Source organism: Pagrus major, chromosome 15 (assembly GCF_040436345.1).
Source record: "Pagrus major chromosome 15, Pma_NU_1.0".
Taxonomy (NCBI): domain Eukaryota; kingdom Metazoa; phylum Chordata; class Actinopteri; order Spariformes; family Sparidae; genus Pagrus; species Pagrus major.
In genome coordinates this window covers 1,769,030-1,795,252 of record NC_133229.1, presented here as the reverse complement: position 1 = coordinate 1,795,252, position 26,223 = coordinate 1,769,030, and the positions used below count along the sequence as shown (strand labels likewise).

Below are 26,223 nucleotides of genomic sequence, written 5' to 3'. Positions count from 1 at the left end.
TCTGTTTCTGTAGAAGAAGAATCAACGATCAGAGCTGCTGAGAATCTGAACTGAAACAGACACATTCACACCAAACCCCATTTGGATTTAGTTAATTTCACTTGATTGACATGATAAATTTATTTGGGTGAAAAATTCCCAAAAGAGAGAAAAATAGAAATAATAGTTTTAATAAAAAAAAGTCTCTCTGACTTTTTATTCTGCTCGTCAATGATTTTATTGCAACTGGTTGTGTTTATCTTTTTGCCCTCTGATGAGGACAGAAGCTCTCGTCATCATCAGCCTGTTAATAAAACAACAACACAACATGAAGTTCAGCTGATTTTCCTCTGACGAGTTTCCTGAAATCTGTTCTCATAAAAGATTTATTATTGTATAAACGAGACGAGCTGCTGAGAACACAAACTGTTCAGAACTCCATTTAGATTTTTGATGTTTTTGTGATTCAGTAACAGACAGATGAGCTGAAACAAACCAGCAGAGTTCAGAACAGACAACTTTACTGCAGCGAGACAAACAGGAAGGAGCTGCTAAAAACAGCAGGAAGTCAGGATCCTCCACAATAAGAGTCCAAAATCCCCCTCAAAAAGAAAAGAGGAAAAAACAGAGAAGTTCCCACAAACACCCTCACTCATCTTCATCACCATCGTCGTCATCGTGTTCCCTGTGTTAAAATCAGTCTGTTGGTTCAGAGTTCATGGTTCATGGTTCCTCCTCCCAGTGCATCATGGGAGCCACACAGTGACCTTTGACCCGCTGCTCAGTGTCAGTCTTGTCATGTGAAGTCAGTTCACCACATGTTTTAAAGTCTGCGGCGTCTCAGAGCCCCGCCCCTCCCGTGGCGGTCAGTGCCTGTCATTGGGAGGGGGCGGGGCCTCTCCCAGTGGTCAGAGCGGCTGGTTGGCTGAGTGTCTCTGCGGCAGCTGGCGCGTGATTGGTCAGAGGGTCCATCAGTCGCTGTCAGAGCCGACGGCTGACGAGCCTTTCCTCTTCCTCTTCGGAGCTTTGGGCTTCGAGTCCTCCTCCTCCTGAAACACCATCACGTTGTTGATCATTACAGATAATATTGATCATTAGAGATGATACTGATCATTAGAGATGATATTGATCATTACAGATGATACTGATCATTACAGATGATACTGATTATTTGAGGTGATCAAAATGAAAATCTATAACAGTTCTGATGTGGAGCATGGCGTGGAGCGTACGTACCGAGGCGCTGCTGGAGGCACTCTCCTCCTCATTGTTGGTGGGTGGAGCCGCTCCTTTCCGTGACCGTGGCGACGAGGCTGGAGCTTTACGGCGAGACTTCGGAGGCTTCGCCTGAGAGTCCTCGTACTCCTCAGCCAGAGAGAACAGGTCGCTGAACCTGCAGGAGGAAGTGACATCAGCACCTGGTGTGATGTCACTCAGTGTGTGTGTGCATGTGTGTGTGTGTACCTCATCTTGTGTGCTTCGTCACAGCTGGCCTGAACGTGCTGCAGAGCCTGAAGGATCGGAGTCTGAGTGAAGACTGAAAAGACAATCAATCAGTGATCAGTGATCAATAACCAGTCAATAACTGTGTGTGTGTGTGTGTGTGTGTGTGAGTGTGTCTCACAGTTGTTCTTGGTGTTGCTCAGACTCAGTCTCAGGTTGTCCATGTGCTCTAAGATCTGTTCCAGGGTCAGCTGAGCCAGTTTACTGCTGGAGCTCCGGAGACTGAGGACAGACAGAGACAAGACCTGTTACTGAGAACAGGAACCTGTCCCCACGACATCAGACCTGTCCTCACCTAAGTGTCCTCACCTCTGTCTCTGTGTCTCTAAGTGTCCTAACCTCTGTCTCTGTGTCTGTCTCTCCAAGTGTCCTCACCTCTGTCTGTGTCTGTAAGTGTCCTTACCTCTGTCTCTGTGTCTGTAAGTGTCCTCACCTCTGTCTCTGTAAGTGTCCTTACCTCTGTCTCTGTGTCTGTAAGTGTCCTCACCTCTGTCTCTGTGTCTGTAAGTGTCCTCACCTCTGTCTCTGTAAGTGTCCTTACCTCTGTCTCTGTAAGTGTCCTCACCTCTGTCTCTGTGTCTCTAAGTGTCCTAACCTCTGTCTCTGTGTCTGTCTCTCCAAGTGTCCTCACCTCTGTCTGTGTCTCTAAGTGTCCTTACCTCTGTCTCTGTGTCTCTAAGTGTCCTAACCTCTGTCTCTGTGTCTGTCTCTCCAAGTGTCCTCACCTCTGTCTGTGTCTCTAAGTGTCTATACCTCTGTCTCTGTGTCTCTAAGTGTCCTTACCTCTGTCTCTGTGTCTGTAAGTGTCCTCACCTCTGTCTCTGTGTCTCTAAGTGTCCTAACCTCTGTCTCTGTGTCTGTCTCTCCAAGTGTCCTCACCTCTGTCTGTGTCTCTAAGTGTCTATACCTCTGTCTCTGTGTCTCTAAGTGTCCTTACCTCTGTCTCTGTGTCTGTAAGTGTCCTTACCTCTGTCTCTGTGTCTCTAAGTGTCCTAACCTCTGTCTCTGTGTCTCTAAGTGTCCTAACCTCTGTCTCTGTGTCTGTCTCTCCAAGTGTCCTCACCTCTGTCTGTGTCTCTAAGTGTCCTTACCTCTGTCTCTGTGTCTCTAAGTGTCCTAACCTCTGTCTCTGTGTCTGTCTCTCCAAGTGTCCTCACCTCTGTCTCTGTGTCTGTAAGTGTCCTCACCTCTGTCTCTGTGTCTCTAAGTGTCCTAACCTCTGTCTCTGTGTCTGTCTCTCCAAGTGTCCTCACCTCTGTCTGTCTCTGTAAGTGTCCTTACCTCTGTCTCTGTGTCTGTAAGTGTCCTCACCTCTGTCTCTGTGTCTCCAAGTGTCCTCACCTCTGTCTCTGTGTCTCCAGGTGTCCTCACCTCTGTCTCTGTGTCTCCAAGTGTCCTCACCTCTGTCTCTGTGTCTCTAGGTGTCCTCACCTCTGTCTCTGTGTCTCTAGGTGTCCTCACCTCTGTCTCTGTGTCTCTAGGTGTCCTCACCTCTGTCTCTGTGTCTGTAAGTGTCCTTACCTCTGTCTCTGTGTCTCTAAGTGTCCTTACCTCTGTCTCTGTGTCTGTAAGTGTCCTTACCTCTGTCTCTGTGTCTCTAAGTGTCCTAACCTCTGTCTCTGTGTCTCTAAGTGTCCTAACCTCTGTCTCTGTGTCTGTCTCTCCAAGTGTCCTCACCTCTGTCTGTGTCTCTAAGTGTCCTTACCTCTGTCTCTGTGTCTCTAAGTGTCCTAACCTCTGTCTCTGTGTCTGTCTCTCCAAGTGTCCTCACCTCTGTCTCTGTGTCTGTAAGTGTCCTCACCTCTGTCTCTGTGTCTCTAAGTGTCCTAACCTCTGTCTCTGTGTCTGTCTCTCCAAGTGTCCTCACCTCTGTCTGTCTCTGTAAGTGTCCTTACCTCTGTCTCTGTGTCTGTAAGTGTCCTCACCTCTGTCTCTGTGTCTCTAGGTGTCCTCACCTCTGTCTCTGTGTCTCCAAGTGTCCTCACCTCTGTCTCTGTGTCTCTAGGTGTCCTCACCTCTGTCTCTGTGTCTCTAGGTGTCATCACCTCTGTCTCTGTGTCTCTAGGTGTCCTCACCTCTGTCTCTGTGTCTCTAAGTGTCCTCACCTCTGTCTCTTGCGGGGCTGGTTGTTGTTCTTGATCAGCTGGGCCTTGATGTGTTCTCCCAGCGTGTCATCGTATTTGGACGCCCAGTGTCTCAGGATGCTGGTGGTGAACTGGTCCTCAGGGTGACAGGGACGACTCAGGACCATCTTCACCATCTCCTCACTGGGCCTGGGACAGACGGAGGGACAGACAGAGACATAAGAGAGGACACAGAGACCTGTACCCTGATAAAAGCCTGTCCATCTGTGTGAGTCTTACTTCTCTCTGCGGAGCTGCAGCAGCAGACAGGACAAGGCCTCTGGATGTTCTGAAGACATAAAGACAAGAGAAGAAGAGTCAGCTGGATCAGACTGGAGGACAGAGGATGTCTCCTGGACACAGACTGATGTGTCCTCACCTTTATACTTGAGGTGCTGCAGGATGGGGATGATGGTCTCCAGAGGAATACTGTGAGCCAGAAACAGCTGCCAGGTGCTGTACTGCTCAAAGGTCTCCCAGTCCAGAGACTGAACTGTGGACACACAGGAGGAAGAGGACATGAGGACATGATGTCCAATATGTACACAGTATGTAGCTTCTGCCACCAGGGGGCTCTCTATCAAAACTAAACTAAAGATGTGTTGGGAGTGTTGGACGGAGCAGAGTGGGTGAGGGTCAGTGCAGACCCAGAGCCGTGTACTGACGGGAGGACAGAACTTCTGTTCATCAACCGGACTGCAGCTACAAATATGACTGTCCTTTACTGTGATTACTTTACAGTTACACACACAGTTACAGTGAGAGTGTGAGAGTGTGTGAGAGAGAGAGAGTGAGTGTGTGTGTGTGTGTGTGTGTGTGTGTGTGTGTGTGTCTCACTGAGGATGTTGAGCACTGAGTCCTTCCTGAACATCACCAGGTTCCCCATCATCACATGACACATCAGCTCCTGTAACTACGCACACACACACACGCACACACACGCGCACACACACACACGCACAGGTGACAGGTGAGCTGAGCTACAGACTGCAGATGGAGATGATCAATAAAGATATTGATCGGTTACCTGTGTGGAGTCGATGACGGCTACGATCATGTTGAGCAGCTCGCCACTTCTCAACGTCTCATCAGGAAACTGAAAACACATCATGTGACATCATGTGACCTCACACAGACAGCAGTGCGTGTGTGCGTGTGTGTGTGTGTGTGTGTACCTCGGTGTAAATGGACGGGGTGAGGTAGCAGAGCAACCGGACGTCATCCTCCTGACACGCCTTCATGTCCATCATCAGACAGGTGTGCAGGTCACCGAGAGCCGTCGCCTGAGCGAAAGACTCGTACAGCATCATCTTACCGTTCGCCGCTTTACTGCGCGCGCGCACACACACACACACACACACACACACACACACACACACACACACACACACACAGAGATTTACAACAGAGTTACTGATATAAACTCTTGTGCAGCAGAGAGATCAAACATGTGACTCGTTACACTAACGAGCATGCTGTCAGCGAGCACACGCCTCACCTTGCTTTGAGGTAGTACAGCAGGTGATATCCGATCTTCGGCTGTTTCTGGTAGAATTCAGCCAACATGTCGAGCAGCACCGAGAACCCGCTGTTATCCTCCTGCATGGTGACCAGGTTCCTGAACACCAGACACACCGGCTTAGAGATCGACTCCTCCAGGGACCTGAGAGACACACAGGTGGTCAGACAGACAGGTGATAAGACAGACAGACAGACAGACAGGTGATACGACAGACAGACAGGTGATCAGACAGACAGCAGCTGTTTGTGAACACACCGTCTGTTTGAACTGATCCAACATTGAACCAGTCACCAAAACATCACCAGACTCCCTTAACAAATGTGGTGATTTTAAGAGTTGTTGAGTTAAAACAAACTTTATAACGTAGTGAAACTCTGTCTCTGACAGATTCTGAATCATTGTCTCCTTCTTGTAAATTCAGCATTAAATGAAAACAGTAAGTTGTGTGTTTCCTTGTAAAAAGTGTCAGTTTGTGGCAGCATGGCTGCACCAGCCTGTCTGCTTCTGTGTCTAAAGTGCTAAAGTCTGACCTGCCAACATTTAGCAGCTGTTTGAACACTGTTTACACTGATTTCACCATTTACACTCAATTTATGAAAGAAGAAACATTTTATTGATCTAAACATGTCACATTTTACAAATACACTAAACAGCAGATGGTCATCGTGTCTGTGGTTGTCATGACGACAGTGAGTCTTACTCCTCAGTGATCTCCTCTGGCAGGACGTCGCCTCTGAAATGATCTTTAAACAGTTCAGCCAGACAGGAAGCGAGAGCCGACATCTGCTCCGTGTCAAAGTCCTCCTGCAGCGCAACACACAAGAGTTAGTTTAAACAGGGACAGCAGAATAGATTACAGTACAGTACATCAGAGTACTTTAGAGTACAGTAGAGTACATCAGAGTACTTTAGAGTACTTTAGAGTACAGTAGAGTACATCAGAGTACATCAGAGTACTTTAGAGTACAGTAGAGTACATCAGAGTACATCAGAGTACAGTAGAGTACATCAGAGTACATCAGAGTACTTTAGAGTACATCAGAGTACAGTACAGTACATCAGAGTACTTTAGAGTACAGTAGAGTACATCAGAGTACAGTAGAGTACATCAGAGTACATCAGAGTACAGTAGAGTACTTTAGAGTACAGTAGAGTACATCAGAGTACAGTAGAGTACATCAGAGTACAGTAGAGTACTTTAGAGTACATCAGAGTACATCAGAGTACAGTAGAGTACATCAGAGTACAGTAGAGTACTTTAGAGTACAGTAGAGTACATCAGAGTACAGTAGAGTACTTTAGAGTACATCAGAGTACATCAGAGTACAGTAGAGTACATCAGAGTACAGTAGAGTACTTTAGAGTACAAACTGACCTCCAGGATCAGGTCGACGATCTCCTGCATCACCTCACACTGAGTCTCTGTGTCACTGAGGAGAATTATTGAGAATTATGTTATTATTGACTTCAGACATCATCAGATCAATAACCAATAATCAATGATCAATAAACCCACAGTACACAGCTGTGACCTTTGACCCCTCACCTGGTTTTCTGCAACTGCTGCACTTTCTCCTTCATGGTGTCGTCCAATTGGTCGAGCCAGGGTGTGATGTCAGCCGGCTCCTCTATCACAGCCTCTTTGATTGGATGGAACCTGAACTCCCTCTTCTTTCCTGCACAGTGATTGGTCAGACAGCAGTGTGATGTCATCAGTAACATAAACTAGTTTTATTGTGAAAGTCTGCCTGAGTTTCCTGCTCTGACTGCACACAGATCAACTTGTTTGCAGGATCAGCTTCAGCTCGTTAACATTTTTACCTGCCGCCATCTTCTCTGTACTGAGCATGTGCAGCTCTGCATAGAGAGTAGAGGAAGTGAGAGGTCTCACTCCTGACCTGCTTCCATCAGCTCAAGAAACTTTTACCATCAGGCCAGTGAGTGTCCACATTTACTACCCCTCGTGGTGTCTTACTTGCCCCGGGAGAATCGTTTCTGTTGAGTCCTGTTAACTGGATCATTCTGGGCTGAACTGGTCCAGTTTAGTTAAACTGGTTTAAACTGGTTCAAACTGGTTTATCGTCAGTTTTCTCATCACCTTTGTTGTTGACTTCCTCCTCGTCATCGCTGAACGCTGCCTCTGTGTTGTCATAGCAACCCTCTTCCTTGTCCAACATGTGGTTGTCCATCTCCAAGGAAACAGACTCCTCCATTTTAACTGCAGACCACACACACACACACACACACACACACACACACGCACGCACACACACACACACACACATTTTTTACAACATCAAACCAACAGTGAACATATCTCTCCTGTGTGTGTGTGTGTGTGCGTGTGTGTGTGTTACCCTCAGTTGGGGGGGAGGGCGAGCTGCAGAACTCAGGGAATCTCTCTCTGAGCATCGATCGAAGCTCTCGGTCCAACTTTGGGTTATCAAACAGTGGAGCGAGGTGACTGAGAGACAGATCAATAATCAGTAATCAATAATCAGTGTGTGGTGGACTGACAAGATGAACACCAACTGTGTGTGTGTGTGTGTGTTCCTTACGCCAGCACTCTCTTCTCCATGATGAAGGTGAGCGAGTTAAAAACGCCCTGACGGACCTGAGACTCCAGAGGAGGAAAGAAGTGAGGGATGATCTGAGGGAAGGACACAAGGAAGGAAACAAGGAGGGAAACAAGAAAGAAGGAACAACGGAAGGTGGGGAAGGAAACACTGATTTAAAAGTTTAAACTGGTTAATTCTGGTTCATGTTGTCGTCCTACTCGTCTCCTAACATCTGCTTTAATTTGTGATACAATAATATTCTACAGCCTCAACACCTGTGACCACATCCAGACAAGAAACCAGATCCAGGTTCATGCCGTGTGTGTGTGTGTGTGTGTGTGTGTGTGTGTGTGTGTGTGTGTGTTACCCTGCACATGAAGTCCAGCAGTGTGGCGGTGATGGCAGGATGAGGTTTCATGGAGTGATGCATCACCAGGATGGCAGGTTCTGAAACAACACCACACTCAAACTTTACGTCCTGTCACGTTTAAAGGTCCCATATTATGAACAACAGGTTTTCTCTGGTCTCTACATATAAACTGGTCCTCCCTGAGCCTACCAACTCCCAGAAGGAGGAAAGCAAACGAGTCCTGCATGGTCTCTGCAGCCCACCCGCTGGTAAAACGGGGCTCCTACAGGCTGTTCAGATTCAGCTCCTGTCGTTATGTAACGACAGGAGGGATTTGCATAGGCCGAAAACACTCCCCCCTCTCCCCGGAGATATCCGAGAGGGGGGCGTTCATCCCCGAGGTGAAGTTCGGTGTGTCCAGCGGTAAGACAGCAGTGTTTTGCAATGTCGTCGCTCAGAGCTAGACACGCAAATTGCTCTGTTGTTGGTTGTAAAAATCAACATAAGTGCCTATATTCTGTCCCAGCTACAGAAGAACAGAAGAGACAGTGGTTGCGTTTCATTTTTAACGACAACGTGCCGGCTACGGTTCCTGTAAGGCTGTTTGTGTGCTAACCACTTCACATCGGACTGCTTCAGTAATGAGGGTCAGTGTCGAGGCAAAGCTGGCTGTGCGGCCGTGTGTGTGTGTGCGTGAGTGTGTGTGTGTGTCTCACCTATGTTCATGATGCTGTCTTTCTCAGGGTTGAAGAACAGCCAATCATAGAAGAGAGCCAGCTTGGCGTTGGATGCAGCAACATTCGACTGGAGACACAGATCAATCGATCATTCAGTTACTGATTTTAATCAGACGATGACCTTCAGAGAGTGACAGCATGAGGCCTCGCCCCCTTACCGTGCAGGTGGTGAGCAGCCAGCCAATGATGGCCCAGCGCGGCAGAATGTCAGAGCTCAGCACCTCATTGGATGGATGGACCACTCCACAGATGTAGCGAATGAGATCGCAGCGCAGTGATTGGCTCTCTGCTGTGGACAGGTACTGTCTCTGAAACCAGTCCTGGTAGCGCTTCTGCTGCCCGAACCGCACCTGGGCAGGTAACACAACCAGTCAGAAAGGTCAGAGGTCAGAGGATGGAGTCAGGGTCAGATCAGACAGAGCGTCACATGTCTAGTTAGAAGCAGTTCAAGTCCAGGTGAGTTGATTTATCAACATCTGTGTGATGAACGTACAGGTGGAGCACACCTGCTGAGACCGAGGCTGAGAGGTTACCTAAATAACCTGAGCTGTGGTGTTGAATTATGGACAGAAAATGATGATGTCAAATGTTGTCATCATTATCTTACGAGTTGTCGAGCAATGGTCTAAAATGTGTTTTGTGAGGTCACAGTGACCTTTGACCTTTGAGTCCACGTGGACATTTGTGACAACTCTGAAGAAATCCCTTCAAGACATTCAGGATATCTGGTGAACGGGTAAGACGGCATCACAACTGTAAACAGACGCCTCTCACTGCAGAAACTTGTGTGTGATTGGTCCTCACCCTGGAGGTCATGAACAGCAGCTTGGTCTCCATGTCAGGTGTGAGACGGCAGGCCAGAAACTTCCTGGAGGTCCGAGCCGTCAGCAGCTGGAGAACGCCTGGAACACACCACAGATGTCAGGAAACTGAAAGTCAGAGGAATTCATCCACAACACGCCGACAGAAACACCAAACTGAACGTAACACTGCCTGCACCCTGAGGATTGTGGGTAAGGTAGTCGTACCAGTGAACTGTGGACTGAGGACTTGTGGGTTGTGCAGCAGGTCTTTCCACACCAGCTCCATCTCTGGGATCCGAGCGACGTTCTGTAGCAGACGGACCAGATCTCTGCCGATGATCAGACACTCCATGAACTGATGAGAGACCGGAGATCAGAGGGAGCAGCAGGGACAACACAACTACAACACTTCCCCCCTCACTTCCTCGTTACCTCCCCCCTCACTTCCTCTTTACCTTCTCCCTCACTTCCTCTTTACCTTCTCCCTCACTTCCTCGTTACCTCCCCCCTCACTTCCTCGTTACCTCCCCCCTCACTTCCTCTTTACCTTTTCCCTCACTTCCTCTTTACCTTCTCCCTCACTACCTCTTTACCTCCTCCCTCACTTCCTTTTTACCTTCTCCCTCACTTCCTCTTTACCTTCTCCCTCACTTCCTCGTTACCTCCCCCCTCACTTCCTCTTTACCTTCTCCCTCACTTCCTCTTTACCTTCTCCCTCACTTCCTCTTTACCTTCTCCCTCACTTCCTCTTTACCTCCTCCCTCACTTCCTCTTTACCTTCTCCCTCACTTCCTCTTTACCTTCTCCCTCACTTCCTCTTTACCTCCTCCCTCACTTCCTCTTTACCTCCTCCCTCACTTCCTCCCTCGTTACCTTTTCCCTCAGCATGCTGATGCAGAAGTCGACCTCCTTCTGGCGCAGAGTCAGCAGGTTTGGCGCTCCGTGGTCGACGATGAGGCGGAGGTAGGTGTAGACCGACATGGCGATCAGCATCCCGCTCTTCAACACCCACTCCCTGAACGCAGAGACAGTCAGCTGATCAACATGAAGGTTTCACTGAGGAGGAAACTGAAGGTTCTGACTGTGATGAAGGACAAATAGTTATGTGTGTGTGTGTGTGTGTGTGTGTGCCTGTGTGTGTGTGTGTGACGGACGTACTTCTGGTCCAGGAGGATGTCGAGGACGCTCTCAGCCAGCCACAGGTTCTTAGAGGAGATGTCTCCACCTGAACAAGAACACACATGTAAACACCAGATACTGACAGCACAACATGTGGACACACTGTGTGTGTCTGTATGTGTGTCTGACCTGCGATCTGTTTCAGCAGCGTCATGACGACTCCGTCAGCTCCCATCATGCCGCTCTTCACCAGCTCTCTGACCAACCACACCAACTGCAGAGACATTAATATCATGTTTACCTGTGTGTGTCAGTCTACCTGTGTACACCTGTGTGTATCAGTCTAAATGTGTACACCTGTGTGTTAGTCTACCTGTGTTCTGGGGACGTCCTGCAGCTTGAGGAACTTCTCCATCAGGATCTGGTTGATCTTCACCAGGATCACGTTCATCCCGTCTCTGTTGACCAGCGTCAGGTCTCTGTAACACTGTCACACACACAGTGATGTCATAGTGATGTCACAGTGATGTCACACAGTAATAATGATGATGCTGTGGTGTCTCACCCTCTGGGCCTGGGTGGGCTCTGTGAGGACCAGCGTGAACAGACCCAGACACACCTCCTCATGCTGCTGCTGACCTTTACACACCTGAGGACAGGTAACAGGAAGTCACACAACAACAACACTTGTTTACTGCAGTAACGGCTGTTAGTGCTCAGTCAGTCACATTAGCTCAAAGGTACAGTAGTCCACTAGCTAACCCTGTGAGTCATCACTACGTCTCCAAGAAACAAATACAATGTGAATATCAATTTGGCACTGACACAGTTACTGTTTATACCAAACTCCATGTAATTTTCACTGTATTTAAGAACACAATGAAGTTTAGTGTGTGAGAGTTTCAAACCCTGTTAGTGACTGTGTGAAGTTCAGGTTAGAATCAGGTTCAGTGTCCTGTGTGGTAACAGCAGTTAGTGAGTGTATATCTTTAAAGTCCCTCAGCAGAGATGCAGTCTGTGCCTGAAATGTTGAGGAACATTTCCTGAGTTTCAGCTCAGTAAACATGTTGATGCGACTGTGATGTGAATCAAATCGGAACAGGAAGAAGGTTACAGTGAGTCCATCTGATGGGAGACACTTTTAAAACGAGCAAGTGGACCAATAACGAGACTTCTCTGATGACAAAGAACAAGATGGACAGATTGAGAGAGGAGGGAGCTCCTGTCAGTCCATGCAGAGGGGATAACACCAAATACCTGAAGTATTTATATTCGTCACAGTATTACTGTTAGTGTTAGTTGCAGTATTTGTAGCAGTCACTGTAGTGCTGTTGTAGAACTGTGTGGTGTGAAACTTACATTAGCGGTGAGCGCATCATTGGCTTCTCTCTCTGACAGCCCATTGGTTAATGACTGGACGATCCCAACACACCGCTCCAATCTCTGTGACAGACACACACAAACACACAGACATGAATTAACCTGCAGACACTCATCAGTAGACAGTGTTCAGACAGTGAACACATCATCATCACACTCATGTTGATGGAGTCAGTTAAGTGAAGCTGCTCAGGTCAGAGGTCACTCTGATGTTTCATCAGTTCTGATGCTGTTTGAATGTTTCCTTCCTGTCAACTGTTCTTCTTCTGTGTGTCAATAAAGTTATACTGTCTGTTGTCTCTTCTGTCAGCATCTCACACTACATGTCAAAACACGAGCACGGCGCATGCGCATCTGCCACTTTTTAGGTCTCATCCATATGTTTACGTAGGATTAGCATGCTAGGCTAACAGTCGGTCAGCGGTGTGTGTTTATATCCTCACCGTGGAGTCTCTGAGCACACACACACCACATACACCTCTCACCTGTCTCCCCCTGCGGTTTAAAGCACCTGCACTGTGTTTACACAAACTGTGCTACCGCTACTAGCCACCTGCTAGCCATGCTAACTAGCCTGCTAGCCGCCGTGCAGGTTCACAGAAACGGTTCCATCACGTCTCTTTGTATCCAAACTGCTCCTAAACTGCTGCTATCCGCCTGTAAACCTGCTCTAACCGGGTCAATCCCGGGTTATCGCTTCTCTCTGGCCCGTTAAACCGGGTCAGCGTACCTCCTCCAGCTCGTCTTTAGCGTCCAGCTGGGTGGACACCAGTAGCCGGCCCTGCGGCTTCGCCTTCGCCGGTGCAGGCTCCATCTGCTCCCGCCGCGCCTCGCCGGGCCCCGCGGAGCTGAGACGGACTGGGACTCCGGGTTCTGGGGGGGTTCTGGATGTTTCTGTCGGTGTAACGGAGAGTTTGTAGCTCCGGTCGGTGCTGGAGCCTCCGGGTGAGACGGTTCGTTCGGTAAAGGGGTGTTTTTCAAACTTATTTTGGGACAGCTCGCACAGTCCGACCACAGGAACATAACGGACATCCGCAACGGGCGAGCGGAGGAGGGGGCGGCGTCACAGAGCCCGCGAACCAATCAGCTTACTGAGAACTCTGACTGATGTCCGTAGGGACCAATGACAGGAGAGGAAATCTGGAGCCAATCCCCGGCCTGCTCTGCTCGAGACCATCTGCATGGAAACCTTTTATAACTTGTTTACAGTCGTTACTTCAGTAAAAGTACTCTAATTACAGAGTAAACATAGTCTGTTAATGGTGACTTCAGTAAAAGTACTCTAATTACAGAGTAAACATAGTCTGTTAATGGTGACTTCAGTAAAAGTACTCTAATTACAGAGTAAACATAGTCTGTTAATGGTGACTTCAGTAAAAGTACTCTAATTACAGAGTAAACATAGTCTGTTAATGGTGACTTCAGTAAAAGTACTCTAATTACAGAGTAAACATAGTCTGTTAATGGTGACTTCAGTAAAAGTATTCTCACATTCAGTTAATCAGTGGGTAAAAATAATCTGTTACTGTATTATATTTTGTAATAGTAATTTGAATCTGCAAAGTAACTATTGTCTGATAAATGTAATGGAGTAAATGAGCAGAATACTCTTCTCTGAGATGTAATGGAGAAGTATAAAGTACCATAAAATGGAAATACTCAAAAAATGTACAAGTAGGCTGCCTCAACAGTGTGCTCGAGTAGAGTAACTGAATAAATATACTTAGTTACATTTCATCACTGCTCGTTTATTAATAACAAACATCACCAATATTTAATGTTTGTGTGGAAGCAACATCTGGGTGATGATGTCATCTTTTTACAGTTTATGAATGCAGGTACTTGTGTGTACTCTGTGTTTATGAATGCAGTACTTGTGTGTACTCTGTGTACTGTACAGACTGGAGGCTTGGGGTCAGTCCGGCTGTTGGAGTTTAATTTTCACTTTATTTGAAATTTCCAACAGATTTACAGATTGTCTCTCAGAGGTTTTGTTGAGACAACTCTGGACTCTGAACTCTTGTTTGAGTTTCCAATAATCTATAAAAACTGAAAGTTTACAGATGAAACAATAACGACACAAAGAACATAAACACGGTTCACTTGGCTTTTTACACGATGGATCATTTTTACAGTGAAACATTCATCTGTCAGTTTGTTTTGGGTGAAAAATCCTGTCCCTTTTCATGATGTCAGAGTGAATGTCCAATCACAGAGGAGGAGGAGGAGGAGGAGGAGGTTGTCTCTGAGGTCTGTCCGTCTGTCCAGTGCTGATGAGACACAAAGACAAGAAAAATTTTCTGAAAAGTCAAGAACTTTTCCTTTAAGTCTGTGTCCTCTCCTTTCCTCCATCAGGTGTCCTCTCCTCCATCTGGTGTCCTTTTCTCTGTCAGGTGTCCCCTCCTGTCCTCCGTCAGGTAGAGGTGTCCTCTCCCAGCAGCCAGTACGTCCTCATGCGTCCCTTCCCCTTCATCTCGATCTCTCCTCTGAGCTGCAGCTGGAAGCAACTGAACTCCTGCAGGACCTGACGGGTCGCCTCGGACACGTGAATCTTCAGAGCTGCACACACAAACATCAACATCATCACATGCTCATCACATGTTCATCACGTTCATCCCATGTTCATCACGTGTTCATCATGTGTTCATCATGTTCATCATATTCATCATGTTCATCATGTTCATCACATGTTCATCATGTTCATCACATGTTCATCACATATTCATCACATATTCATCATGTTCATCACATGTTCATCATATGTTCATCACATGTTCATCATGTTCATCACATGTTCATCACATGTTCATCATGTGGTCATCATGTTCATCACATGTTCATCATGTGGTCATCATGTTCATCACATGTTCATCATGTTCATCATATTCATCACATGTTCATCATATTCATCATGTTCATCATATTCATCATGTTCATCATGTTCATCATATTCATCATGTTCATCATATTCATCATGTTCATCATATTTATCACATGTTCATCATATTCATCATGTTCATCATGTTCATCATATTCATCACATGTTCATCATATTCATCATGTTCATCATGTTCATCACATGTTCATCATATTCATCATGTTCATCATGTTCATCATATTCATCACATATTCATCATATTCATCATGTTCATCATGTTCATCATATTCATCATGTTCATCATATTCATCACATATTCATCATATTCATCATGTTCATCATGTTCATCATATTCATCACATGTTCATCATATTCATCATGTTCATCATGTTCATCACATGTTCATCATATTCATCATGTTCATCATGTTCATCATATTCATCACATATTCATCATATTCATCACATGTTCATCATGTTCATCATGTTCATCATGTTCATCATATTCATCACATGTTCATCATATTCATCATATTCATCATGTTCATCACATGTTCATCATATTCATCACATGTTCATCATATCCATCATGTTCATCACATATTCATCATGTTCATCATGTGTTCATCATGTTCATCACATGTTCATCATATTCATCATGTTCATCATGTTCATCATGTTCATCACATGTTCATCATGTTCATCACATGTTCATCATATTCATCATGTTCATCATGTTCATCATATTCATCACATGTTCATCATGTTCATCATGTTCATCACATGTTCATCACATATTCATCATGTTCATCATATTCATCACATGTTCATCATGTTCATCATGTTCATCATATTCATCACATGTTCATCATGTTCATCATATTCATCACATGTTCATCATGTTCATCATGTTCATCATATTCATCACATGTTCATCATGTTCATCATATTCATCACATGTTCATCACATATTCATCATGTTCATCACATGTTCATCATGTTCATCACATGTTCATCATGTTCATCACATGTTCATCACATGTTCATCATGTTCATCACATGTTCATCATGTTCATCATGTTCATCACATGTTCATCATGTTCATCACGTGTGTGTGTGTGTGTGTGTGTGGGTGTGTGCATGCATGCGTGTGTGTGTGTGTGTGTTTCTGTGTGTGTGTGTGTGTGGGTGTGTACGTGGGTGTGTGCGTGCGTGCGTGCGTGCGTGCATGCGTGTGTGTCTCTCTGTGTGTGTGTCTGTGTGTGTGTGTCTGTGTGTGTGTGTTACCCTCTCCGTTGGACTCCATGCGTGATGCTGTGTTCACTGTGTCTCCAAACAGACAGTACCTGGGCATCTTCAGTCCGACCACTCCTGCACACACTGGACCTACACACGCACACACACACACACACACATTTAATTCAATTTGTAAAACTTTATTAACACATCATCTTTCTCACACACACACACACACACAGACACACACACACACACACTGACCGCTGTGTATGCCGATGCGTAGCCTCAGCTGCTGGTCGGCTCGGTGTCGGATCCTGAAGCTCTTGACGGCGTCCAGCAGAGCCAGAGACATCCGGGCCACCTCTCGGGCGTGGAGCTTCCCGTTCCTCACCGGCAGACCTGACACCACCATGTAGGCGTCACCGATGGTCTCCACCTGGGGGCAGCAGCGAGCTCATCATGTCATTCAGAAGACACCTGAGTTTCAGTCCGGTTCAGATCAAATGAGACGTGTCAGAGGATCTCTAATCATTTGTCTTGACACCAACAAAGAACTTTAGAACCTTTTCAGAAAAATCGAAAATTCACATCTGATACAAGCAGAGACGAGTCAGGTGTTCACTGCATCCTCTGATGATGTATGTTGACATGTGAGCTGATAGATAACTAATTATTTTAAATATTGTAATTACTTTTATTGTATATAAACTGGTGGAGCAGGTTGTCTGATCACAGGGTTGGTGGTTTGATTCCCTCCTTGTCCTAAAGCACCATATACATGTAGCCCGTTACCATTAAACTACAAGTACTGATGAGGCAGTGGAGGCTGAACTGAGCCTGACTGGTCCTCAGGTGCGAGGACAGGTATCAGCTTCAGGTTCATGAGTTCAGGACAGAGATAGACAGGTCCAGGACCTGCAGCAGACTGTGTGTAGTTGCTGTGGTGATAAATGTTTACCTTGTAAACATCAAAGTTGTCGATGATGGCGTCAAAACAGGTGTACAGGTCGTTTAACAAGGTCACCACCTGGATGTACAGACAGGTAAATATATAAACCATTTATCTGATCATAAACACATTTACATATAGACAAATGTGCATTAACAACAGTTACACCACAAGATGGCAGCACTGTGCTGATAGACTTATACTGTTTATAGTAGTGTATTGTATATTGTTTATACTACTTTATACACACACACATACATACATATATATATATATATATATTAGGGCTGTCAATTAACTTCACATGTTCTATCTGTCTAAATGTACCAATGTGTTATTAATTCTCTTTTCAACATGTGAGTGAACAAATCTGCTTTACGCAAGTAATATCCGCAGTAAATGTAAATAACTTTGTTCTTGAGGAGAGAAACATCTGGAACAGAACTTGTCATTCAAAAGAGCCAAAACGTTACTGCTGCATCGCTGCCTGACGTCCCAAACTACGGGGCGGGCCGAGGGTCAAATTATTATTATTAATAATTAAGATAGGTCTTCTGAACATGAGATCATAAATATACATACAGTGAGCTGAACAATCAGTTTTGGTGATTATAGAAAGTTGTGAGTCAGATGTTCTTTGTAGCATGTTAACTTCTTCTGACTGGTTCTGAGTGATAACAGCTGGTGACTTTCCTGGGCCCATTTCAATAGGACCTGTCTGACACAGACATTAGACTCAGACACACTCACTACAATGGGAAAGTCTAAGGAGCTCAGTATTGATCTGAAAGAGCTCATTATAAATCTGAACAAGTCAGGAAAGTCACTTGAACAACATCAACTGAACAAACAGCTGTTTGTAAGTATAAAGTTCACAGCACAGTTGTATTTTTTTATGTTTTGTTTTTATTATTCTGCTTTTTAACCTGCAAAGTGTCTTTGTGTACCCTGAAAAGCATTATATAAAATAAATGTATAATTATTATTATTTTTATTATTATTGTGTCACCGCCACGATCAAACTATCACCTGCTGCTGAGAGAAAACTGGTCTGATGGTCAAGAATCAACCAAAAACCACCAAAAAGCAAGTCTGCAAGCTGCTGGAAGACAGAGTCCACAGTCAGGTGTGTTTTACATCAACATGAGCTGAGAGGCTGCTGCGTTGAGAGAAGCTCTTGATCCAGACGCAGAACCTTAAAGCTCCACTGAAGTTTGCTGCTGATCACACGGACGAAGAAAAAACCTTCTGGAGGGAAACTCTGTGGTCACATGAAACAGAAACTGAGTTGTTTGACCACAATGAGCAGCAATATGTTTGGAGGAGAGAAGGTGAGGCCTTTAACCCCAAGAACACCAAACCAACCGTCCAGCATGGTGCTGGTAGAGTTCTGCTGTGGGGCGGTTCTGCTGCCAGTGGATCTGCTGCTCTACAGAAAGTAAATGGAATAATGAAGAAGGAGGATTATCTCCAAATTCTTCAGGAAAACCTAAAATCATCAGCAGAAGATTGGCTCTTGGGTGCAGTTGGATGATCCAACAGGACAATGATCCAAACACACATCAGAGGTGGTAAGGAAACGGATCAACCAGGACAGAACTGAGGTTTTGAACGGACTTCCCAAAGTCCAGACTTGAACCTCATCGAGAACATGTGGACTGTGCTGAAGAAACAAGTCTGTGCCAGGAAGACAACAGATTTAGTTGAACTTCACCGATTCTGTCAAGAGGAGCGTTAAAGCGTGATTGTGACTGTGATTGTGACTGTGATTGTGTTGTGACTGTGATTGTGATTGTGTTGTGTTGTGTTGTGTTGTGTTGTGTTGTGTTGTGTTGTGTTGTGTTGTGACTGGGACTGTGATTGTGATTGTGTTGTGTTGTGTTGTGACTGTGACTGTGACTGTGAGTGTGTTGTGACTGTGATTGTGTTGTGACTGTGATTGTGTTGTGTTGTGTTGTGTTGTGTTGTGTTGTGACTGGGACTGTGATTGTGATTGTGTTGTGTTGTGTTGTGACTGTGACTGTGACTGTGAGTGTGTTGTGACTGTGACTGTGATTGTGTTGTGACTGTGATTGTGTTGTGACTGTGAGTGTGTTGTGACTGTGACTGTGATTGTGACTGTGATTGTGTTGTGACTGTGAATGTGATTGTGATTGTGTTGTGACTGTGACTGTGACTGTGAGTGTGTTGTGACGGTGACTGTGATTGTGTTGTGACTGTAATTGCGACTGTGATGTGACTGTGATTGTGTTGTGACTGTGATTGTGTTGTGACTGTGATTGTGTTGTGACTGTGACTGTGATTGTGTTGTGATGGTGACTGTGATTGTGTTGTGACTGTGATTGTGTTGTGATGGTGACTGTGATTGTGTTGTGATGGTGACTGTGATTGTGTTGTGATGGTGACTGTGATTGTGTTGTGATGGTGACTGTGACTGTGATTGTGTTGTGACTAATTGTGTTGTGACTGTGACTGTGATTGTGACTGGGATTGTGTTGTGACTGTGATTGTGTTGTGATGGTGACTGTGATTGTGATTGTGTTGTGACTGTGACTGTAATTGTGTTGTGACTAATTGTGTTGTGACTGTGATTGTGATTGTGACTGTGATTGTGACTGTGATTGTGTTGTGACTGTGATTGTGTTGTGATGGTGACTGTGATTGTGTTGTGACTAATTGTGTTGTGACTGTGATTGTGATTGTGACTGTGATTGTGACTGTGATTGTGTTGTGACTGTGATTGTGTTGTGACTGTGATTGTGTTGTGATGGTGACTGTGATTGTGATTGTGTTGTGACTGTGAGTGTGTTGTGACTGTGACTGTGATTGTGACTGTGATTGTGTTGTGACTGTGATTGTGTTGTGATGGTGACTGTGATTGTGTTGTGACTGTGAGTGTGTTGTGACTGTGACTGTGATTGTGACTGTGATTGTGTTGTGACTGTGATTGTGTTGTGATGGTGACTGTGATTGTGATTGTGTTGTGACTGTGAGTGTGTTGTGACTGTGACTGTGATTGTGACTGTGATTGTGTTGTGACTGTGATTGTGTTGTGATGGTGACTGTGATTGTGTTGTGATGGTGACTGTGATTGTGTTGTGATGGTGACTGTGATTGTGTTGTGTCTGTGACTGTGACTGTGATGTGACTGTGACTGTGACTGTGATTGTGAGTGTGTTGTGACTGTGACTGTGACTGTGATTGTGAGTGTGTTGTGACTGTGACTGTGACTGTGACTGTGATTGTGAGTGTGTTGTGACTGTGACTGTGACTGTGATTGTGAGTGTGTTGTGACTGTGACTGTGATTGTGACTGTGATTGTGTTGTGACTGTGACTGTGACTGTGAGTGTGTTGTGACTGTGACTGTGACTGTGATTGTGTTGTGACTGTGATTGTGATTGTGTTGTGTTGTGTTGTGTTGTGACTGGGACTGTGATTGTGATTGTGTTGTGTTGTGTTGTGTTGTGACTGTGACTGTGACTGTGAGTGTGTTGTGACTGTGATTGTGTTGTGACTGTGATTGTGTTGTGTTGTGTTGTGACTGGGACTGTGATTGTGATTGTGTTGTGTTGTGTTGTGACTGTGAGTGTGTTGTGACTGTGACTGTGATTGTGTTGTGACTGTGACTGTGACTGTGATTGTGATTGTGTTGTGACTGTGATTGTGATTGTGTTGTGACTGTGACTGTGATTGTGTTGTGACTGTGATTGTGATTGTGTTGTGACTGTGACTGTGATTGTGTTGTGACTGTGACTGTGACTGTGATTGTGTTGTGACTGTGACTGTGACTGTGAGTGTGTTGTGACTGTGACTGTGACTGTGATTGTGTTGTGACTGTGATTGTGATTGTGTTGTGTTGTGTTGTGTTGTGTTGTGTTGTGTTGTGTTGTGTTGTGTTGTGACTGGGACTGTGATTGTGATTGTGATTGTGTTGTGTTGTGTTGTGTTGTGTTGTGACTGTGACTGTGACTGTGAGTGTGTTGTGACTGTGATTGTGTTGTGACTGTGATTGTGTTGTGTTGTGTTGTGACTGGGACTGTGATTGTGATTGTGATTGTGTTGTGTTGTGTTGTGACTGTGACTGTGAGTATGTTGTGACTGTGACTGCGATTGTGATTGTGTTGTGACTGTGACTGTGATTGTGATTGTGTTGTGACTGTGATTGTGATTGTGTTGTGACTGTGACTGTGACTGTGATTGTGTTGTGACTGTGATTGTGTTGTGACTGTGACTGTGACTGTGATTGTGTTGTGTTGTGACTGTGATTGTGTTGTGACTGTGACTGTGACTGTGACTGTGATTGTGTTGTGACTGTGACTGTGACTGTGACTGTGATTGTGTTGTGACTGTGACTGTGACTGTGATTGTGTTGTGACTGTGATTGTGTTGTGACTGTGACTGTGACTGTGATTGTGTTGTGACTGTGACTGTGACTGTGACTGTGATTGTGTTGTGACTGTGATTGTGTTGTGACTGTGACTGTGACTGTGATTGTGATTGTGTTGTGACTGTGATTGTGTTGTGACTGTGATTGTGTTGTGACTGTGACTGTGACTGTGACTGTGATTGTGTTGTGACTGTGATTGTGTTGTGACTGTGACTGTGATTGTGATTGTGTTGTGTTGTGACTGGGACTGTGACTGTGATTGTGTTGTGACTGTGACTGTGACTGTGATTGTGATTGTGTTGTGTTGTGACTGGGACTGTGACTGTGATTGTGTTGTGACTGTGACTGTGATTGTGTTGTGACTGTGATTGTGTTGTGACTGTGACTGTGACTGTGATTGTGTTTTGACTGTGATTGTGTTGTGACTGTGACTGTGACTGTGATTGTGTTGTGTTGTGACTGGGACTGTGACTGTGATTGTGTTGTGACTGTGACTGTGACTGTGATTGTGTTGTGACTGTGACTGTGACTGTGTTGTGACTGTGACTGTGATTGTGTTGTGACTGGGACTGTGACTGTGATTGTGTTGTGACTGTGTTGTGTTGTGTTGTGACTGTGACTGTGACTGTGTTGTGACTGTGATTGTGTTGTGACTGTGACTGTGATTGTGTTTTGACTGTGATTGTGTTGTGACTGTGACTGTGACTGTGATTGTGTTTTGACTGTGATTGTGTTGTGACTGTGACTGTGACTGTGATTGTGTTGTGTTGTGACTGGGACTGTGACTGTGATTGTGTTGTGACTGTGACTGTGACTGTGATTGTGTTGTGACTGTGACTGTGACTGTGATTGTGTTGTGACTGTGACTGTGATTGTGTTGTGACTGGGACTGTGACTGTGATTGTGTTGTGACTGTGTTGTGTTGTGTTGTGACTGTGACTGTGACTGTGTTGTGACTGTGATTGTGTTGTGACTGTGACTGTGACTGTGATTGTGTTGTGACTGTGACTGTGACTGTGATTGTGACTGTGACTGTGATTGTGATTGTGTTGTGACTGGGACTGTGACTGTGATTTTGGGTTGTATAAATAAAATTGATTTGATTTGACCAGAAGCTTGTGGATGGAGATCTAAAGCAGCTGACTGAGGTGAAAATGGCCGAGAGACATTTACCCACATGTTAGAATCACTGTATATATATTCATGATCTCATGTTCAGAAGACCGATAATAAATTCAATGATTGAACCAAACTTCATGAATGCTTTTGTGACATCACAGAAACATGAGAGCTGATAGAATCAACTGAAGACTGACATGATGAACATGTTCTTTATAAGAAGGATGGAAACGTTTGACTGTGACTGTGTATAAATGTATATACATACAAATATACAAACATACCAGGTTTACATACAGCCTGCTTCCACTGACCTGCAGTGTTGTTCTACTCAGTTCTACCCACCTGTAGAGGCGTGCTCTCAGCAGACAGGGCGGTGAAGCCGACGATGTCACTGAAGTAGATGGTGACGGAGTCGAAAGCTTCGGCCTGAACCGTCTCACCTCGTTTCAGCTGCTCTGCTACTGAACTGAAACACACACCAGGTAACAGTACTCAACACAATTCCACTATGCAGTATTTGATTCAGCAGTACTGCAGTGTATGTGTGTACTGTAGTGTATTTACTGTGGTAGTATGTGGTAGTAGTACTGCAGTATATTTACTGTGGTTGTATGTGGTAGTAGTACTGCAGTATATTTACTGTGGTTGTATGTGGTAGTAGTACTGCAGTATATTTACTGTGGTAGTATGTGGTAGTAGTACTGCAGTATATTTACTGTGGTTGTATGTGGTAGTAGTACTGCAGTATATTTACTGTGGTTGTATGTGGTAGTAGTACTGCAGTATATTTACTGTGGTAGTATGTGGTAGTAGTACTGCAGTATATTTACTGTGGTAGTATGTGGTAGTAGTACTGCAGTATATTTACTGTGGTTGTATGTGGTAGTAGTACTGCAGTATATTTACTGTGGTTGTATGTGATAGTAGTACTGCAGTATATTTACTGTGGTAGTATCTGGCAGTAGTACTGCAGTATATCTACTGTAGTAGTATCTGGCAGTAGTACTGTGGTATATTTACTGTGGTAGTATCTGGCAGTAGTACTGCGGTATATTTACTGTGGTAGTATCTGGCAGTAGTACTGCGGTATATTTACTGTGGTAGTATCTGGCAGTAGTACTGCGGTATATTTGCTGTGGTAGTATCTGGCAGTAGTACTGCGGTATATTTACTGTGGTAGTATCTGGCAGTAGTACTGCAGTATATTTACTGTGGTAGTATCTGGCAGTAGTACTGCGGTATATTTACTGTGGTAGTATCTGGCAGTAGTACTGCAGTATATTTACTGTGGTAGTATCTGGCAGTAGTACTGCAGTATATTTACTGTGGTAGTATCTGGCAGTAGTACTGCGGTATATTTACTGTGGTAGTATCTGGCAGTAGTACTGCAGTATATTTACTGTGGTAGTATCTGGCAGTAGTACTGCAGTATATTTACTGTGGTAGTATCTGGTACAGCAGAGCCTCAGCCTTGCGTTTCTCCTCGTGGTACGCCTGCGTTCTCTCCTCCACCAGCTCCTCCAGGTTGTTGGCGTACTGCTCCATCCGAGACAGAAGGTTGTCCAGGATGTTTGAACCATAACCCCTGAACAGACAGACAGGAGGACAGACAGGAGGACAGACAGGAGGACAAGCAGGAGGACAGACAGGAGGACAAGCAGGAGGACAAACAGGAGGACAGACATGAGGACAAACAGGAGGACAGACATGAGGACAAACAGGATGACAGACAGGAAGAAAGGAGGACAGACAGGGTGACAGGCAGGAGGACAGACAGGATGACAGACAGGAGGACACTATAGTTTACTGCTTTAGTACACAAACAACACACAACAGGAAATGACACACTGCAACTTTCTGCAGCTCTTTCAACATGTGGAGAAACCTTCAGTATATGAATGAGTGTATCAATGAATGTATTAATGAGTGTATTAATGAGTGTATTAATTAATGTATTAATGAATGTATTAATGAATGTATTAATGAGTGTATTAATGAATGTATTAATGAGTGTATTAATGAGTGTATTAATTAATGTATTAATGAGTGTATTAATTAATGTATTAATGAGTGTATCGATGAATGTATTAATGAGTGTATTAATGAGTGTATTAATGAGTGTATTAATGGCCATATTAATGCACCACCTGTGCTGTTTCCTGAGCAGGATCTTGATGGTGTTGAAGTCGGGCCTCTCGCTCGGCTCTTCGGTCCAGCAGCGCTGCATCAGGATGCCGAGCTCCTCGCTATGACTGTGGAAGCAGAGGGAGGGGCGGAGGGGAAGGACACCACCCTGAAGCACCACCTGGATGATCTCTGAGGGGGGGACAGGGACCTCATCTTTAAAACTGTTGTTCAAGTTAACATCCATCCTTGTTGGTGTACCCCAGAGGCTGTTAGAAGGTGTATTTGTGGTATTCGAATACTTTGTGAGTGGTGCTGATGTCATCAGTTCTCTGATCAGCTCACGTTACTCTGCTGAGTCTTCAGACTGAAGCTTCTGACCAATCAGCAGTATGTTTTCAAACTGATGAACACTTGAATGCAAAAATAATTATACTCTAATCATATAATGTATATTATTCTGCATAATGAGTACTTTGACTTCTAGTACTTTAAGTAAAATTGATGCTAAAACTTTATTTGTACTTTGACATGTAAGATATGTGTGAGAGCATCAGAGGTGTTGTCATGTGTCTTCTGTGAGCGACCTCAGTGAGGCAGCAGGAAGTGAACATGTGGAGGAACGTGTTGATGTGTGGCGACGTGATGACCGCAGAGTGTTAGCAGACTGTCACACTACAATGTAAACAACACATTCTACACTGTCATCACACACACACACACACACACACACACACACACACACACACACACACACTTTAACCTTTAAGCAGATGTTCATCCTGAACTTTCATCAGATAATTGTGGTGACCTGCTGACGTTATGTATATATTTACTGTATATAACCTGTTTCAGTCATGTGAGGCACTTTGTAAATTTGTAAGAAAAGTGCTGTTTAAATAAAGTTTATTGATATTAATGGTGTGTGTCCACACTGACCTTTAGGGGTCAGCGTGTGTGTGTCCAGGTAGAAGACTCCTCTGAGCAGAGCCAGTTCCTGCAGGATGATACTAAAGCTGTAGACGTCTCCTTTCTGCGTCCCACAGAGGGGAGGACACTCTGTCCTCAGCAGCTCCGGGGCCGTCCACAGTTTACCTGCACAGGTGGAGATAAAGTGTTACCATCTACCGTATAGGTATATAGATGTGTATACTGTGTGTGTGTGTGTGTGTGTGTGTGTGTGTGTGTGTGTTTGTGTGTGTGTCATACGTGCGTAGTAGGCATGAGTGTCCTCGGGGCAGTTGCTCGTCCTTAGACTCTGCAGACCGTAGTCGGTGATCTTCAGGACGAAGCGACTGTCCACCACACAGTTAGATGACTTCAGGTTGCCGTGGGAGATGATGACGCTGTTGTGGAGGAACAACATGCCCTGGTGACAAAAACAAATAACAATGATGAACAATAAACAGAGATGTGTTTTAACATGTAGTCACTGGTTCAGTCACAGCTGA

The 26,223-nt window shown here is 45.0% G+C and overlaps 2 protein-coding genes across 5 annotated transcripts in view; both read right to left on the bottom strand.

The window, feature by feature from the left end:
• Positions 1-347: 347 nt before the first annotated feature.
• On the bottom strand, positions 348-13,109 carry ints3 (integrator complex subunit 3). 2 transcript variants are annotated; one of them, XM_073481754.1, is made up of 29 exons: positions 12,804-13,109; positions 12,053-12,136; positions 11,259-11,342; positions 11,067-11,180; positions 10,883-10,967; positions 10,733-10,799; positions 10,448-10,589; positions 9,800-9,929; positions 9,576-9,673; positions 8,930-9,121; positions 8,751-8,838; positions 8,053-8,132; positions 7,686-7,777; positions 7,485-7,591; positions 7,226-7,345; positions 6,674-6,803; positions 6,503-6,557; positions 5,828-5,931; positions 5,104-5,268; positions 4,781-4,934; positions 4,633-4,701; positions 4,443-4,518; positions 3,985-4,098; positions 3,846-3,894; positions 3,588-3,755; positions 1,604-1,704; positions 1,444-1,516; positions 1,216-1,372; positions 348-1,028 (listed from the first exon to the last, which is right to left on the bottom strand). In XM_073481754.1, exons 1-29 carry the CDS (start codon positions 12,885-12,887, stop codon positions 951-953), a joined length of 3,060 nt encoding a protein of 1,019 aa, XP_073337855.1. In that variant the 5' UTR covers positions 12,888-13,109; the 3' UTR covers positions 348-950. The 2 variants fall into 2 exon arrangements, with proteins under 2 accessions (XP_073337855.1, XP_073337856.1); XM_073481755.1 differs by having other exon boundaries at positions 851-1,028; positions 4,443-4,512.
• Positions 13,110-14,000: 891 nt separating this feature from the next.
• The window catches only part of LOC141009767 (atrial natriuretic peptide receptor 1-like), a 31,678-nt gene continuing 19,455 nt past the window's right edge, over positions 14,001-26,223 (bottom strand). For 2 of the 3 annotated variants that reach the window (XM_073482465.1, XM_073482464.1), the window contains exons 14-22: positions 25,982-26,141; positions 25,712-25,867; positions 24,796-24,964; positions 24,087-24,233; positions 22,991-23,114; positions 17,148-17,216; positions 16,451-16,625; positions 16,238-16,336; positions 14,001-14,632 (exon numbers count right to left, since the gene is read on the bottom strand). In XM_073482465.1, coding sequence (XP_073338566.1) covers positions 14,487-14,632; positions 16,238-16,336; positions 16,451-16,625; positions 17,148-17,216; positions 22,991-23,114; positions 24,087-24,233; positions 24,796-24,964; positions 25,712-25,867; positions 25,982-26,141 — 1,245 coding nt within the window. In that variant the 3' untranslated portion in view covers positions 14,001-14,486. Of the gene's footprint in view, positions 14,633-16,237; positions 16,337-16,450; positions 16,667-17,147; positions 17,217-22,990; positions 23,115-24,086; positions 24,234-24,795; positions 24,965-25,711; positions 25,868-25,981; positions 26,142-26,223 lie in introns of those variants that run through there. The other variant, XM_073482466.1, reaches the window with a different exon arrangement.